The sequence below is a fragment of the Ambystoma mexicanum genome, chromosome 1p (genome assembly GCF_040938575.1).
Source record: "Ambystoma mexicanum isolate Mex_15411 chromosome 1p, UKY_AmexF1_1, whole genome shotgun sequence".
Lineage (NCBI taxonomy): Eukaryota > Metazoa > Chordata > Amphibia > Caudata > Ambystomatidae > Ambystoma > Ambystoma mexicanum.
Genome location: NC_090921.1, coordinates 633,907,032 through 633,922,801, shown reverse-complemented (window position 1 = coordinate 633,922,801; position 15,770 = coordinate 633,907,032). Strand labels below are relative to the sequence as shown.

Genomic DNA, 15,770 nt, shown 5'->3' with positions numbered 1-15,770 from the left:
GGTCAGACGAAAAGTTAGACAAATGTTTAGGGAAGGACAAGCCTTCGAAGTTGGGAAAGTTTCACAAACTTTCGCTGTGACCGAAAAGATTTCCAGACTGCGTTTGCACAGTACCTTTAGAGTGAAGAAGAGCTGTAGCTGAGGCAGTTGTTCCTGGCAGTTCGAGCAGATCTCACTGTTCCTGAGCTTAGGTCGTGGGGACAAGAAGGAGGACACCGGGAGGTTCCTGCACTGCCCAGGGATGAGGCCACAAGCTTGGCAAAACGTCGGTTTAAGGTGTGGATGGGGACGGTGTCCAGGTGGCTTGCGAGTTGGTTGTTCCCGCCAAACTCAAGGGAAGAAGTTAACCTTGGCGGGCTTCTCTTTCGATGGAGTTTCAGGCAATTCGGACCTGCAGCAGGGCTTCACCGGTCATCCAGGAGTTGCAGCAGTCCTCTTCCTTCAGCTCGTCTTCGGTTCTTTCTTCCAGTGGTTGACTCTGCTTTCCAAGTCCCAGAGACCTGCTTTTAAACAGTTTCCCCCCATTCATTCCAGCCTGGCTGTCACTCACACAGCAGGACAGCCAGCTGGCCAATCACACCAGAGTGCTTTCAGGTCTCCTAGGAGACTAAGCACAGGGAGTTTCAGGCACCTCCCTCACATCCTGTCCATCCCAGACACTCAGGCGCCAGAGGAGGGCTTCAGCACTGAAGCCCGCCAAAGGCCAACGAACAAAGGGACCAAACCTGGTTTGGCGCGCAGAGACAAACACAAGAAGGACCTTTTCTAAAAGAAATGGCAAAAAAAGTTGACCTGAGTCTGTTTATATAGATAGGTCTTGGACGCCATATTGGAAAATATGGCTGACCCGATTTTTAGCTACTGTTGTTAGCGGTCGGGAAAAATCATGATAGTTTGATCTAAACCACTGCCACCAGCCATTTAAAGTAGGAAAGGGTAACATTCGGCTGTTACATGAGTGTTATGACTCAGGGGAAGCTAGGCAACTCCTCCAGCACTCTATAGGAAGATAGTGTGTGTTGGGTCTGTAAATTTAAAGAGACTAGTAACGTCAATTTAACTTTACATGCTCTGGGAGACGGTAGTCAGTCCCAGAGAAGGTATTTAAACCTTGGGTAGTCTGAAAGACACCCCTGTGCCACTGCACTGAGGGTGCTGTGTGACACACAGAAAAAGATTATGCCTATGGAGTTGTTTTAAAACTCCATAATCAAAGAACACAAAAGTAAAACACACATAAAAAATACATGGAAGAGTGGGAAAAAAGGCTCACACTCTTCCAGGTAAAAAAATCAAATCCCAGAAATCCAGCAAAGTTGCTGGGGGTCTCAAAAGGTAAGGGGAATTAGCAACACTCGTCCCCCCCAGGATTTAATTCACTCCTGGATGAATCTCCTTACGCCAGTCGTTCAAACATCCTGGAGAGACCATCAGCATTTTGGTGGTGACACCCAGACCTGTGTTCAATGGTAAAATCAAACCCGTGCTGGCTGATCGACCATCTCAGTAGTTTAGGGTTTTCCTCTTTCATTTATATCAATCATCTCAAGGGTTGGTGGTCAGTCTCAATCACAAAAGTAGATCCATACAAGTATGGTTTGAACTTCTTCAGTGACCACACAATAAAAAAAACATTCTCTTTCAATGGTTGCCCGCCTTGTCTCAGGTTCCTTCACCTTCCTGCTGATGAAGCAAATGGGGTGTTTTAGGCAGAATCATATGCAATACCCTTTGGGAACATTACACACAATTAAGACTACAAGTGCAAGTACAAATTCACCTTTGGTACAAGCCTTTACTACACAGTAAAGTGGTAGCAATGGCTGAGCAGCCAGACTTATCTCAAGAGTAAAGTGAGCAGTATCAGAAGTTACACAAAGGACAGCAATCACTATGGTTCAAACAAACACTGACTCAAGGTTTCTGAGTAAAAGAATATACATTTATTTACACATACATTTGTAAAACAGTTCACTAAGTAAAGCAGCAGAAAAATCACAATCTTAATATACTACACACCACCCAACCAATTCTGGACAAGTTAAGCTCCAAATGAAGTGTGAGCAAAATGGCACTCCATTAATTTAAAAAGGGAGGGAAAGACAAGGTGTATACAAAATTAAGCAGCACCAACAAGTAAGTAGGCAGGGCAATCTAGAAAAGGTGTGCTACAATGAGGATTCAAATCAATAGGCCTGGGCCAATGTTAATGGTTCAGAGTCTTTGCAGAGGATCACACAGTTCAGAGTAGTTCGCGGTTAAGTCTTTGCCAAGAATTGGAAACGAAGTTGGTTGGAAGAAAAGTTATTCAAAAGAGTAGAGAAGGACAAGCCCTCGGATTGGTGAAAGATCTAAAAAATTTCACTGCGGTCGAACGGACCAAACAACCGGGTTTGAACAGTACCTTAGAAGAAGAAGAATGCTGTAGCTGAGGCAGAAGTTCCTGGCAGATCCTGCAGGTTCACGGTTCCTGAAGTGACTGTCGGACTGACACGAAGGAGGAAGACTGGAGGGTCCTGCACTGCCCAGGGAAGAAACCAGCAGCAGAGCAAAGCAACGACTAAAAGGTGCGCTCCTTAAAACCCAAACAGGGTCTGGTCCTCCTGGCTATCCGGTTCACTGTAGCTGTGCAGAGCAAATTCAACAAGGGGAGGGAGGCCTTGCTTGATGTTTGGTGAACTGGTTGGTCCCATCAGCTCAAGGGAAGAAGATTCCTTGCAGATTTTCTCTGTCGTCGAAGTTTGGATGTTAAGACCCGCAGCAGGGCTTCACCGGGAGGTTCAGTCGTGGTAGTGGTCCGCTTCCTTCAGCTTCGCTTCGGTTCGCTCGATCCAGTGGTGACTCTGCCTTCCAAGTCCCAGAGACCTGCTTTTCATGCAGTTTTCCCCCATTCACACAGCCTGGCTGTCAATCACACAGGAGGGTGCTGTGCTGGCAAGACAGTCACCTAGCCAATCAAACAAGAGTGGTACTTGTGTTTCCAAGGGAACCCTGTGCAGGGGTTCTCAAACCCCTCCTTCACATCCTATCTACCCAGACTCTCAGGCGCCTACAGAGGACTTCTGTGCAGAAGCCCGCCAAAGGACGGTGAACAAAGGAACCAAGCCCGGTTTGGCACGCAGAGTAAAACACGAGAAAGACCTTTACAAAAAGAAATGGCGAATAAACCCAGCCAGAACCAAATAGAGTAAATGGGGTCCAACGGATTTAAGTTCGAGGCTACTAACATAGCCTAAAACAATACCAAGCTATTTTCATAGACCGCGGTAGGAAAAATATGGTAGATACCACTGCCACCAGCCAAATCTTAAACAAAGGGGAACAAAATAATGTTCTATGAGAGACAGACAAAAAGGGATAATTATTAACCCTTTCCAGTACTCTATGTAAGATAGTTTTGTACTGGGTCTGTGGTTTTAAAAAGACTAATAAAGTCAATGGCAACTTTACATGTTCTGGGAGACAGTAGTCAGTCCCAAAATTTTTTAAGTGGGAAGTCTGAAAAAGACAACCCCAATTAATGGCGGGATACCGACAAACTTGTATTGCGCTCACGTCTCGTCTGATTCCGCTGGCAAAGGAGACATTTTTTTACTAATTCATTACAGAAGATTTAGAACTTGTGCTCAGTTTGTCTCTTTGACTACTATTCAGTGTTTTACGTGGGATGAGAAATAGAGGGGGGGGCTATAACTAGAGGGTGTAGCTTGAGTGCTGGGAATGACCTAAGGGGGCATGACCGACGTAAAGACGTGTAGTCAAACTTACAATCAAAACTTCTAAATATGTACGTGTATAATATGTTTCGGGGGCCTATGGCCGCGGAGAGCCCTGGTTCAGATGAACATTATGGAAACTGCCGGGACTCTGCCCTGGCAGGTGCTGGCCCACTTAAGCCCCTGCTACCATTCAAGTACAGAATGTGATATTTTATGTTTTAGGGATAAAATTATGTTTAATGAATATAATTGTATGCTGGCATAACAGTTATATAATGAACCTTTACCATTATATATCTACTTTCCAAAGTATTAGTCCTAAATGTATTTTGAACGACCATTGCTGCCCAATAACTCATTTGCCATTACTAAGCAAAATCTCAGAAAATGCCATTGCTAATTAACTAGAATCCGAAATTATTTCAATCATCTCCTGCGGTCATGTGCATTAAAATTCCAGCAACAATGCCGCAACTACCAAGGGTCTTCACCTTTGGATCACCAGATGTTTTAGACTACACATCTCAACAGCCATAGACAGAATAATGAACTAAGGGGTTTGGAGTTGTAGTACAAATCTTCTGGAGAGCCACAGGTTTCAGACCTCTGATTCTAAACAAATAGCAGTCATGTTGTGATTACACCTTTCCGTCCACAGTGTACGCCAGGTCTGGCCGTCCAAAGACACTTCCGCCTACCCCCCTAGAAAGTAGACCTTTCCAATGGTGCTAACACCAGCACAGGGACCGGGGCATTTAGATCCTGAGCCCTGAGCGCTGGGCAGTGTGTGAAGCAGGATTAAATACAACAGCCAGGGACGTCATTTGGGGATCGTCAGGGGTCGCAATTGCGACCCCTGAAGACTCCCTTGCTACCCCTAGAAAAAAAATATATTTTTGTAACTTTTTTTTTGCTTAACTTTTTTTTTTAAATGTAAACTCATGGGTTGTGTCCAGTGGCATGTGGCTCTTTATTTTTTGCAGTGGCTGACTTTCTTGTTCAGGCCTCTCAAAGAAAATGCGGTTCCACAAGTGTGTCATTTTGAGCAGTGATGCTAAATAAGAAAGAATAGGAATAACACATAATTTGTCTTTCTCAAATTCTATCCAATAATTGCCAGACTCATAAAGGTTTATTTCAGGCACACTTCAGGTGGTGAGCCACTGATTTAGCCTGTTCTCAAAGATCTCAACTCAGCCTTTCACCCTTCTGTGGTTGATAAATGAGAACCAACACAGGTTGAGTGATATTGTATGTATAAGCGCTTAAGCGCAAGTGCTAATAACATTATAGTGATATCGCAACCATATTTCTCGTAGTGTACTTAGGAACAATGTGTGATGTCCCTTCCTGTTTTGTCAAGGGGTGAAAGGTTGTGTTCCATCGCTTCTCGTGATGTCACTTCGAGGTGGGGGAAAGGGGGTAAATTACATCACTTCCTGTGATGTCATCAGAGGTCAAAGGTCATGTGGTGCCACTTCTGCTACCCCTGGCAATTTGGTGAAATGACGTCCCTGACAACAGCAGAAACTTCGGAGCGATTGGTATTCTGAGGGCTGCACTGCAGGATGCCTGGCTGGTGTCTGTTTGCTTGGCCTGTGGAGTGAGTTTTGCCCCACAGCCAGGAAAGCACACACTAGCAGGGTGGTGGAGGGCCATTCAGACCTCTAAGCAAGGTATAACACTGATGCTCAATCAGGCTGCCTGCAACTACCTGGCACGATCCTGTGTTTCATGTTTATTAAAACAAGAACACTGCACTGGGCATCTTTCATTTCAAACCTCTCAGTTACAAAGTAAAGCTATATTCTCACAACTAAAATCACAAGTTTATTTCTGTAATTTAATGTAGGTTTATTTGTTGAGGGGACAGAACTGTTATTCACATCATGCGTACAGAGATTTAACTGTATCAAACAATAAATGGCAGCAGGCGACATTAACAATGAAGTATAAAAGTTCCCCAGGGATTAAGCCAACTAGCACCTCTGTTAACTGCTCCTCCCCTAACAAAGGCGGGCATGAGCCGTCTCAATGTTACTCATTTTGTTAGTCTCAGGGGGAAATGATTTGCTGACACATTTAAGGTACATGTAAGGTAGAATCTAGTCAGTTGCAGCTTGCACACAGATATCTGCGGCAAGTGCATCAACCGACTGAGGACCCTTGCCAATTCTATTATATATATATATATATATATATATATATATATATATATATATATATATATATATATATATATATATTCTGCTTGTTTTCACAACTTGAGAATCAGGAAGAAAATAAGTTTGGTAGTAAGAAAAATGTAATTCTGGAGGGGAGAGTGTAGTAAGATCTAATTTGGACAGATGCAAGGCTTTGAATTAATCATTAGCACTATCCAGCCACCAATGCCATCATTCTTTAGTATGCCTGTCCCAGTACAGAAGGTAACAAGCCATTGGCAAATGAGTCTTGGTTCCACAACCAAAAGGTGCAGTTCAGTCTCAGCTGCTTTGCCATGTCCCCTCTGCACGGGAACACAAGCTATGACAGGCATATTCAGGCCTTGTGGTCCAGTATTTTGGGCAGGGCGTATCACAGTTGCAGGTCCAATGCGGATTTGCAAGCCATGGTATGGAAGGCTATCCTGTGTAGTGCCAGTGGTTATGATTGATTCAATACCTTACATCCATCCTTTCATAGTTTTGGCTATTAGGTATAAGCCACAATGATTGCATTGGAACACAGATAAGATGGAGATGGGATGCGAGGGGAGACACACAGCCTATGGTTGTTTTTGGTCATTTCCTGCCCATTGACTACCCATATCCATGTTAATCCCTATGGCATGCCCTTCAGCTACCTGCCCCACCAAAACATTCCCTCTTGAGAACGCTTAGAGCTAACTATGAAAGGAATATCAAACGCTGTGCTGCAAAGGGCCTAGCAGTGTTATTTCTAAGCATTCTTTGGAGTTTTAATTACTTAATTGCCTCCGTAAACGAGGACCTGGTGTAATAAAAATCTCTTGATAATGAATGTGTGTCTTAAGCCTGCTAATTTATAAGCAGTATGTTATGCATTTGTTCCTTGAACGGAGGTCCTGTTTAAAGTGAGCAATCGCAAAGCAAACAGTTGGGGCTTAGGTATTAGACAGGCATTTGCCAGGTAATTACATCATATGCCCAGGTACTTGCACCATTTTTCAGCTGTTCTGATGTTATGGGCAGGTGGTACTACCCTTAAGGCAGTGCCTTTTGCATTGCATGTTGGTATTAGTTTATCTACCTAAGCGACAGTGTATAGGCCTGGATGCAGGTGCCATGCTTGATCAGATAGATGCTGATTGACAACTTCTCCTCAACTCCATCCAACACTGCCCAGCCGCTGGGTTCCACATAGACGTCATGCAAATAGCATATCAGGAATAAAACACAGACTGGCTCCGCCGAGGACTCCTATCATTCACACACACTACCCACACAACCTTCTTCACCCTTTGGTTCGAGCCCTACTTTGATCGCACATTGACAGTGGAAGCACAATCCCCTGCAGGCTTGCATACAATGCAAATCTCTACACATCATGTTTAAGGCTCCCCATATAGGGTAATTGGAATAGAAAGGAAGTCAGGTAAAAGAGGGGTGTGTGGTCTGTGGCTTGCTGGAAGCTCGTTTGGAGGGCTAGGCGGGGGGAGAGCAGAGGGAGAATTTGAGGACTAGGGTGCAGGCCAAGACAAATCTGGTGGTGTGCGAGAGGCGCCAGAGGTAGGCATTTGTGCACACTGCCAAATACAGCCTGCATTCCTTCTCTCCTGATTGGCTGGTGCCCCTCCCACAGTTGCTAATGTCATAGCCAAATTCTGAAGCAGAATACAGCAGAAAATTACAAAATGTGTATTCTAATACAATAGAAATCGTTCAATACAAACACAATATGACTAGCTTCCAATTTCTTGTTCGAACCTTTATAACTATATACTGGTGCAACCATGAAAAAGTCGGTTGTATACTAATTGACCTTTTCACAATTGACCTCGGGAGAATTGACCTAATTTAGAAAGTCAATTAGGACATATATGCGGGGGGGAAACCCCCCGCAACCCCTCACCCAATCCAAAACCCCCTGCAACCCCCGACCCAATCCCCTTATATTATTTGTAATCCAAAACCAACCCAATGCATATATAAAATAATATAAAGGTTAATTGTGCAGAAGGTCAATTAGGACCGCTATAATTAGGTCAATTGTGCAAAAGGTCAATTGTAAAAGGTCAATTTGGGTAATACCAAAAAGTCCACTTCGTCTGTGGTTATCCTAACCGTGGATTTGTTGCACGTTCATCTATCCTTTGACCCGCATTTGTATATTCAGCCTACAGTCAAGGCCTCCTGTCCCTCCCTTTCCAAAAGATCATTCACTTCAGACAGATGTTCTGCAGAAAGGGCCTTTTCAATTCCAAAAGAGATGCTTATAACAGCACCACCATTGAAGTGCTATAGTTTCATTTTGGTAGCCAATCACAAAATCTTTCTGAGTGCGGAATTACTTCACATGCCCCTTTTTAATTTGAGAGAGAATTAAACTGCAATTTCAGAAAGTATGTGGGCCATGAGATGCCTTAAAAATAGGTTTAAATAGTTGCTTTATGGTTTATTGAACTGTACAAAATGGTTATGGACTGATTTCCACAATATGTGAAATTGTTATGGTTGGCTTAAAAATAAGACATTAGCAAGAGCAAATGTCCCTCTCTGCTTGTTGTCTGCTTCCATTCTGTGGCTATACAAGTCCTATGGTAGTATTTATGGTTATCTTAATGCTTGTTGCTTTCTTTTTTAGGAAACTATGGTGGGATATGCTCGAAAACCACCAAATTCGGAAAGGTGCTGAAGAATGAAGCCTCACTGAATACCGGACTGGTCACTGTGCAGACGTTTGGTCAGCCTTTACCTCCCAGGGTTATCGGTATTACTTTAGCACATGAACTTGCCCACAGCTTGGGCGCACCTGTGAGTACCAAAATGAAATCATAGGTTTTAGTTTGCTATTATTGCTGCCCAGTGCTGCCGATTGGGCCGGCTCTAGCCGGATCCGAGATCCGGCACCAGATGTGTAGCCAGCTCTCATGATCCGGCCAGAGTTAGCACTGGGAAAAAAAATAAAAGCGCCAGCGAGCAATCTGTAACTTCCTCTGGTGACCCTGTGCAAGGGGTCACCAGAGGAAGTTACAGTCCAGTGCCACGACCCAGTTTATTTATTTATTCATGCAATGTTTGTCGGATACATGGACCCGGATTATTTATTTATTCATGCAGTGTTTGTCGGATACCTGTAACCTTTGTGGCAACCAGACCAACCTTTGAAATCAGTGACTTTTACAGAATGTTGTTTTATGTGATATCCTGTGTAAACAAAATGCATTTTTGTCTTTTTTATATGGAAATAGTTTCAAGTGTTTTCATACTTATTGATAAAAAAATGTGTTATCTCTATTGTTCCTGTCTTGATCTAGCGACTGACATGATTGGCAGCACTTGTTGCAACTAGACACACCTAGTGCGTGTGTAGGAGGGTTCAGTGGCATTTCTTGTTGTATATGCTTGTATCTGGTCCTCAGCCACACAGCCCCCTAAAAAAGAGGACACCCTAGCTCTAATTGCTTGTATTCCCGGATACCTGTATCCGACAAACATTGCATAAATAAATAAATATACAAGTATCCAACAAACATTGCAATAATAAATACCCCTACCCAACTGCTTTCAGACGGGAGCTGCAGGAGCTGTGCCGGGTGTGGTTCAAGTAAAAGAAAACGTTGCTTATGGTGAACAGAAATCACCCTGTTTGAATAGTACCCAAGGGGGATTGTGTTTATAAAATAGGATACAAATTGTGCTTTTTAAAGAATATTTACTTAGCAACACTGGTCAAAACTATTATCCGCATAGTTAAGTAACTCATCACCAGTGCCATGAAAGTAGATTAAAGTGGAATTGATATATAGTTTGGAAAAAAAGCAGCATGAAAGAAATAGTGCCCTTTTAAACTATCATTTTGGACATGTCCTTTGATCGAAGGTCAACTGCCAGCTCTGCCCCCCTAAACCCTGCCTCCTCAGGCAGTGCCCCCACCCCAAACTCCGCCCCCACCCCGCCCCTTGTGGGATCCACTTTGGATTTACACTAGGACCCCACTGAGCGTTCTATTCTTTCGACCCGTCTCCATTACATCTAAAGCATTCAAGGATTTATGCAAGTGAAACTGCTTAGCAGGAATAGGCCGAACTTCCCAAATCTGCCACATCCATGTGTTAAAAAAAAAAACAGTATTAACAAGCGTTGGCAAAGTCCATAGCTCTGGCTTTGTAAATGAAGAGGGTCAGATGTTTTGGGGGGCCCCACAGGACGAAAAAAACTTATCCTCTGAATTTGCAAAGCTATGCTCGTTGGCTATGCCAATGTTTGCTTGTGTAGATTTCCCAGTGAAGAGATCTTCCAAGGTTTACACTTCATAACGTGTTTGTATTTGTATTTTTGAGTAATGGCAATGCCATTTCAATCGGAAATGGTGTACATAGAAGGTAGTAAAGAGAACCGAGACAGCCGGTATGTGAACCGGTTGGTGAGGGAGTAGCATGGAAGGAAACAGACCGGAAACAAAGTTAAGGAACAGACGTAGATAGACTGGTCAAAATGAGACCCGGTAGAACTGATTACCAAGTTCACTTGTTGCACTGTTCCATTATTCTCGTCTTAATTTATCTGACTGCTATCTACCACACATGCTCTGGAAATCAGCCAGGTATCATGACATGCTGCAGCTCAATGTTGCCACATGCAAATAGAACATACAGTGAATGGAAATATCGTCATGGGGCTGATACAGTCAAGAAAACAATAACATTGACAGCCATATACTACCGTCTAAGAGGTGACGCGCGAAAACACTGCTTTAGTCAGGATGCAATGGGCCCATGAAATGCACTCTCTTTGTCATCTTTATATATATAAAAGTGAACATTTGTGGCAGGATTTGTGTTGAAGCTTCCTTATACAATTCCACATTGTTTCACCAATCTGCACCACATTTTGCATAGTTACCTGTTAGGCCACCCTGGACATTACTAGATTACTAGCTACATGACATTGGACACCCCACCCCTTTCCCCGGATTTCAGCACCTTCACACATGAAGCGTTTGCCTGAAATCGGGGAAACATCAATATGGTCGTAGAAAGACCGGTCCCGACACAAGGAACTAAACTCGAGGTCCAGGCCCTAGGATCAGATCCAGGATATGCTTCCAGGCACAGTTACTGAGTACAACTCAATCGATAGGGGCGTGGATGCCAACAAAGCCATACACTATCCAACATAATTCCATAACTCACTCGACCCCTCCGGGAATGCAACCTCATCACCTTCAGCAGAAAGTTGGAACACCAATCATGCCGTTACGCAATCTCGAGCCCACCTAGGCTGTGTAATGGCACAAGGATATGCAGTAAAAAAATGCTGCCCAAAGTAATTGAAGTGACAGTGTTCACCGGAAAAGGAAACAAAAAATGTTGTTTATAAACAAGCCTTGCAATGAACATGTACTTTAGTAAGATTGATCTTTAGGTCCATAGTTGTTGCCACCATCGGCATCATGCTGCCATAGATCTCCATGATGTTCTCACGTACTGTTATACATTTCAGAATGACTTTTTAAGAAGAAAAATATATTGTGTTGTGTAATCTATATAAGAAAACTTTTTTTTAAAGAAATAATGGGAAAATGTAGTGATTAGTTCTTTTCACCTTTCGTAGAGCGCTCGCTTTGATATCCGTGCAGAGCCTGCTGACACAGGTTCAAATCCCAGCAGGGCCAACCTCAGCCTTTCATCCTTCCGAGGTCGATAAATGAGCACCACACACCGTGGGTGATAAAAAGGAGTGCTCAGATACCTGAGGGTTCGTAGCGCTGTATAAATGCAGGATTATTATTATTATTATTATTATGGAGCCTTTCCAAAAAGTGTAAAGCTACCTTAAGGTATTTCTAACAAATAGTGCCTATAAGAAAATAAGATCCCTGGCAATGCTGGGTACATTAGCTAGTGGACAATATTTTTGTTATGTATTGGGAGATACATTCTTTAAATGCACAGAACAAACCATCAAGAAGCATAAATAACAACAATAATTGCAAATGAAATGGATCACAGCACACAAATGGAAAAACAGTATTGTCCGAAGTAGCAGGGAAACAAAATATAGCTCTTCAAAGCAGCTTTTGACAACTCTCTCGCCATCTTACACAGTGGCCTTGACTTTTAAAAAATAGGCTATCTTTGAACAAAGGCTATGCCATGATGGCCTCACCTGCTATTTTGCTCATTTTCACAGATATCGCATGTTTCTACTCTGTGCTGCACGTCTCCCACTTTAACTTTAGCAGTTGGTCTAGCTTGGGATCAAGGGAATGGAAATGTTGCATCATTTATTGGCCAAAACAGCGCTTGTCAATGTTCATCCAGGCATCATGGAACTGCCTGCTCGCTTTAGAAAACCCAAGAAGAAGAATGCACTAGCCACATAGGGGACAAAAGAAGCTCATAGAGGAAATATTCTGTAACGCCTACCCCAAGCTTACACAGTAGATATGACTTCTACAAAATGGCAGACCCTACAACAGAGCCTTCTTCACAATGCACTCAGGTATGCATCATGGAGCAGCTGAATGGCTCCAGAATCCTTCCATATATTGATAGACCCGTTCTGGCCCAGAACTAACTTTCTCTCTGCTAGACACCCCATAAGCAATCCAATATGTTGTTTTTTTTGTTTTTACTGAGCCCCATCTTGTTTGTTGGTGTACTTGATAAGATCTCTGATCTCCTTATAGATAAAATATATCTGCTCAGGCACCAGCAAATTCTATAAAGCACTGTTATCTTCATTCTCACAAAAATGCATACACCACATACTCATATTGGATGTTTCTGTCTGAACACTTCCACGAAACAGCCCTAGAAAGGACAGCCACCCTCAACGCCAAACTCTCCATCTTGTCCAACCGCTCAACACCTGCTCCACCAGACCCAACCACCTTCTCCTCAGAGAACCCTTCTTTCTGCTCTTTCAACCCAATCTCTGGCGAGGAGTTTGCGAAACTACTATCTGTCAGCTGTCCGTCCTGTGCAGGAGAATTGGCGAGGTCCATTCTTAATGACTCCCTCTAGCAATTTCCCAAAATCCTTCAAAACTGTGCATGTCAAATCTCTGCTTAAAAAAGCTTCCCTCGACCCTCTCCTACCAATCAACTAAAGGCTGATCTCCAACACCAGATTTCTGGCAAAACTCATTGACCGCACTACTTACTCACAGATCAATGGTTCTGTGGAATCTAAAAATCTCCTAGATCCCGTACAGTCAGATTTCCGTCCATGCCAAGGAAGAAACCACACTGATCTCCATCTTGGATGACCTCAAAGTCACTGCAGACTCAGAAGGCGGCAGCGTTTTACACCATTAACCACATGTTCCTCCTTGAGTGACCGCCCTACTTAGGAATACAAGATTCAGCACTCAACAGGATTACCTCATTCCTCATAGACAGCAAATCACCCATCTTCCCCCTTCTCCCCATGCTGCACGCCCAGTAAACACTGGTGTACCCCAAGGCGCCTGCCTCTCTCCCCTTCTTTTCAACCTTTACATGAACCTTCTGCCCAGGACCATCCGCTCACACAACATCACATGCTATAACTATGTCTATGACACACAAATCATCTTGAGAATTCCCACATCGACCACCTACCCTCGTCGGGATCTAGCAGCATGTCTCACAGGCATTGACCGCTGACTGCCAATCATCTCCTTCTGAACCCAGGTAAAACGGAGATCATGGTATGCAGCAAAACTGCTCTATTCCCCAACTAACTCCCTGGCCACCCTAACTCGGCCCCCACCCGTGACCGCCACCACTGTCAAAACCCTTGACTTCACAATGTACTCGGACCTAACTCTGCCTCACCACATCAACAATGCATCCAAATCCTGTTATTTCCACCTTAGGCTCCTTAAGCGTATCTTCCCTTACCATTCTTAGCCCAACAGACTGGCTGTAATCATGTCTATTGCCATGTCCAGACTTGACTATGCGAACTCCCTCTACCTGGGTGCACCGGCCTACCAGTTAAACAAACTCCAGAGAGTACAAATCTCGGCTGCCAGACTGTTTGTCACATTGAGATGAACGGACCACATCTCACCTGCTCACCGCACCCTACTCTGGCTCCCAATTGGACTCAGGATCACCTTCAAATTCCTATGAATCAACCACCGAGCAGTGCACAAAGCAGGCCTCAAATTCCTACAACTAAAGATCACGCCTTATAACCCGATTGCGCTCCTCCTAGTGGTCCCCACCTCCAATTCGGCCAGGATCGGAGGGTCCACCTACTCAACCCTTGCACCAACTTTGTGGAACTCACTGCCTTCACACATCAGACCCAGCAAAGACTACATTGCTTTCCGGAAGGCACTCAAAACTTGTCTCTTTGCCTAAAAACACATAAAGGAATGCAGTGAATGACTTAACTTACCACTACGACCAACAACTTGCGTGGTATCCCGCTCATTACGGACTCTTTCATAGACGCTCAGGCCAGACGATATCTACCCATATTTCTTGGAGCATTTGCCCTAGACTTGAAACCCAAATGGTAGTGGCACCCATGTACCTGACGAAATTGACTCATTACCTCATCCACAAGAATACCGTATGCTCAGAGGCAGAGAGTTATCTATCACCAATAATCTAGACTGACTGTACTAGACTCGTATACCAAGCACTAATAACACTCATGAGCTTGATCAAGGCCATGCAATTTGCACCACACAATCAGTCCAAGAAGGCACATGCACATGCCTGCTAATCCTGCCCATCAGGAGATCCATGGGCAGAGCTAGATACCAGGGGGCTTTCTAGCACTTATAATGCTAATCACACTTACCAGTGAATATATTTAGCAGAACTACCTACCGGGAATCTATCTAGCAGAACTACCACCGAACCACTAATAGCACTTATGAACTTGATCATTGCCATGCAAATATGCACTACGCTATCAGTCCAGGAAATGCCCTTGCTTCCTAATCTCACAAGTCTGGAAATCACTGAGGAGAAATATTTTCCAAGGAACCTTCTAGCACTTTTTCTTTACTAATCCTAATTATCTGGGAATGTGTAAGTGGAACTACCTATCAAGGAATCCATTTAGTAGAACTACTGACCGAGTATGTCGCTAGCTCCAATTCAGTTACAACATGAGTTTTGGGACAGATCTGCCTGTCACCAACCGTCTGTCTTCCCGTCACCAAGACCTTAGCCTAACAGCCCAAACCCAAAGGAGATACCACCCCCTCAACAGGCAGTGGAAGCTCAACAGGAATAAGATCCACTTGGCAATCACATAGACACTCAAACACACCACTATGCTAACTCTCCTCTGCACCAACAAACAATAGAATGCAGCTATACCCCTCGATTAATTTGGCCTTTATTCACACATACTTACACACCTCCATGTCCACCTCAAAAGTTTTTAGAACACAGCTATAATCCTCAAAATCGGCCGAGATGCACACATAGGGCCTCAGTGCTACCGGGACATCATTGGCGGCAGCGGCAATAGCGTTATTTCCCATTCCCATGGAGTCCCATAGGACTCCACGCGAATGGGAAAACTGAAGCACTGACACCGTTAGTAACGGTGCCGGTGCTTCAGGGAAAAGCATGCCGGTAGGGGCATGAACTCCCGGCAGGTCAGGACTCCTGGAAGTTCTGTGCCCCTACCGGCAAACTTCCAGTTTGGCTGTCCATAAAGGGTGCTGGTCAGGGCTTTAAGTGGGGTAAGAAATCGAGGGGGGGCCCTCATTTGGGGGCGTGGCTTGTGGGGGGCGTGGCCTAAAACGTACGCAAATCGTAAGGTATGCACACACATATATATGCATGTTATATATCTGTGTGCGTACCTTACTATAGTTTGTGTACTTTGCAAGCCATCTTTTCTAAACA

General features: G+C 44.1%; 1 protein-coding gene across 2 annotated transcripts in view; it reads left to right on the top strand.

The window, feature by feature from the left end:
* LOC138577770 (disintegrin and metalloproteinase domain-containing protein 10-like) overlaps positions 1-15,770 on the top strand; it is a 680,452-nt gene that overhangs the window by 410,091 nt on the left and 254,591 nt on the right. For both annotated transcript variants that reach the window (XM_069649653.1, XM_069649654.1), the window contains one exon: positions 8,544-8,713. In XM_069649653.1, coding sequence (XP_069505754.1) covers positions 8,544-8,713 — 170 coding nt within the window. The remainder of the gene's footprint in view (positions 1-8,543; positions 8,714-15,770) is intronic.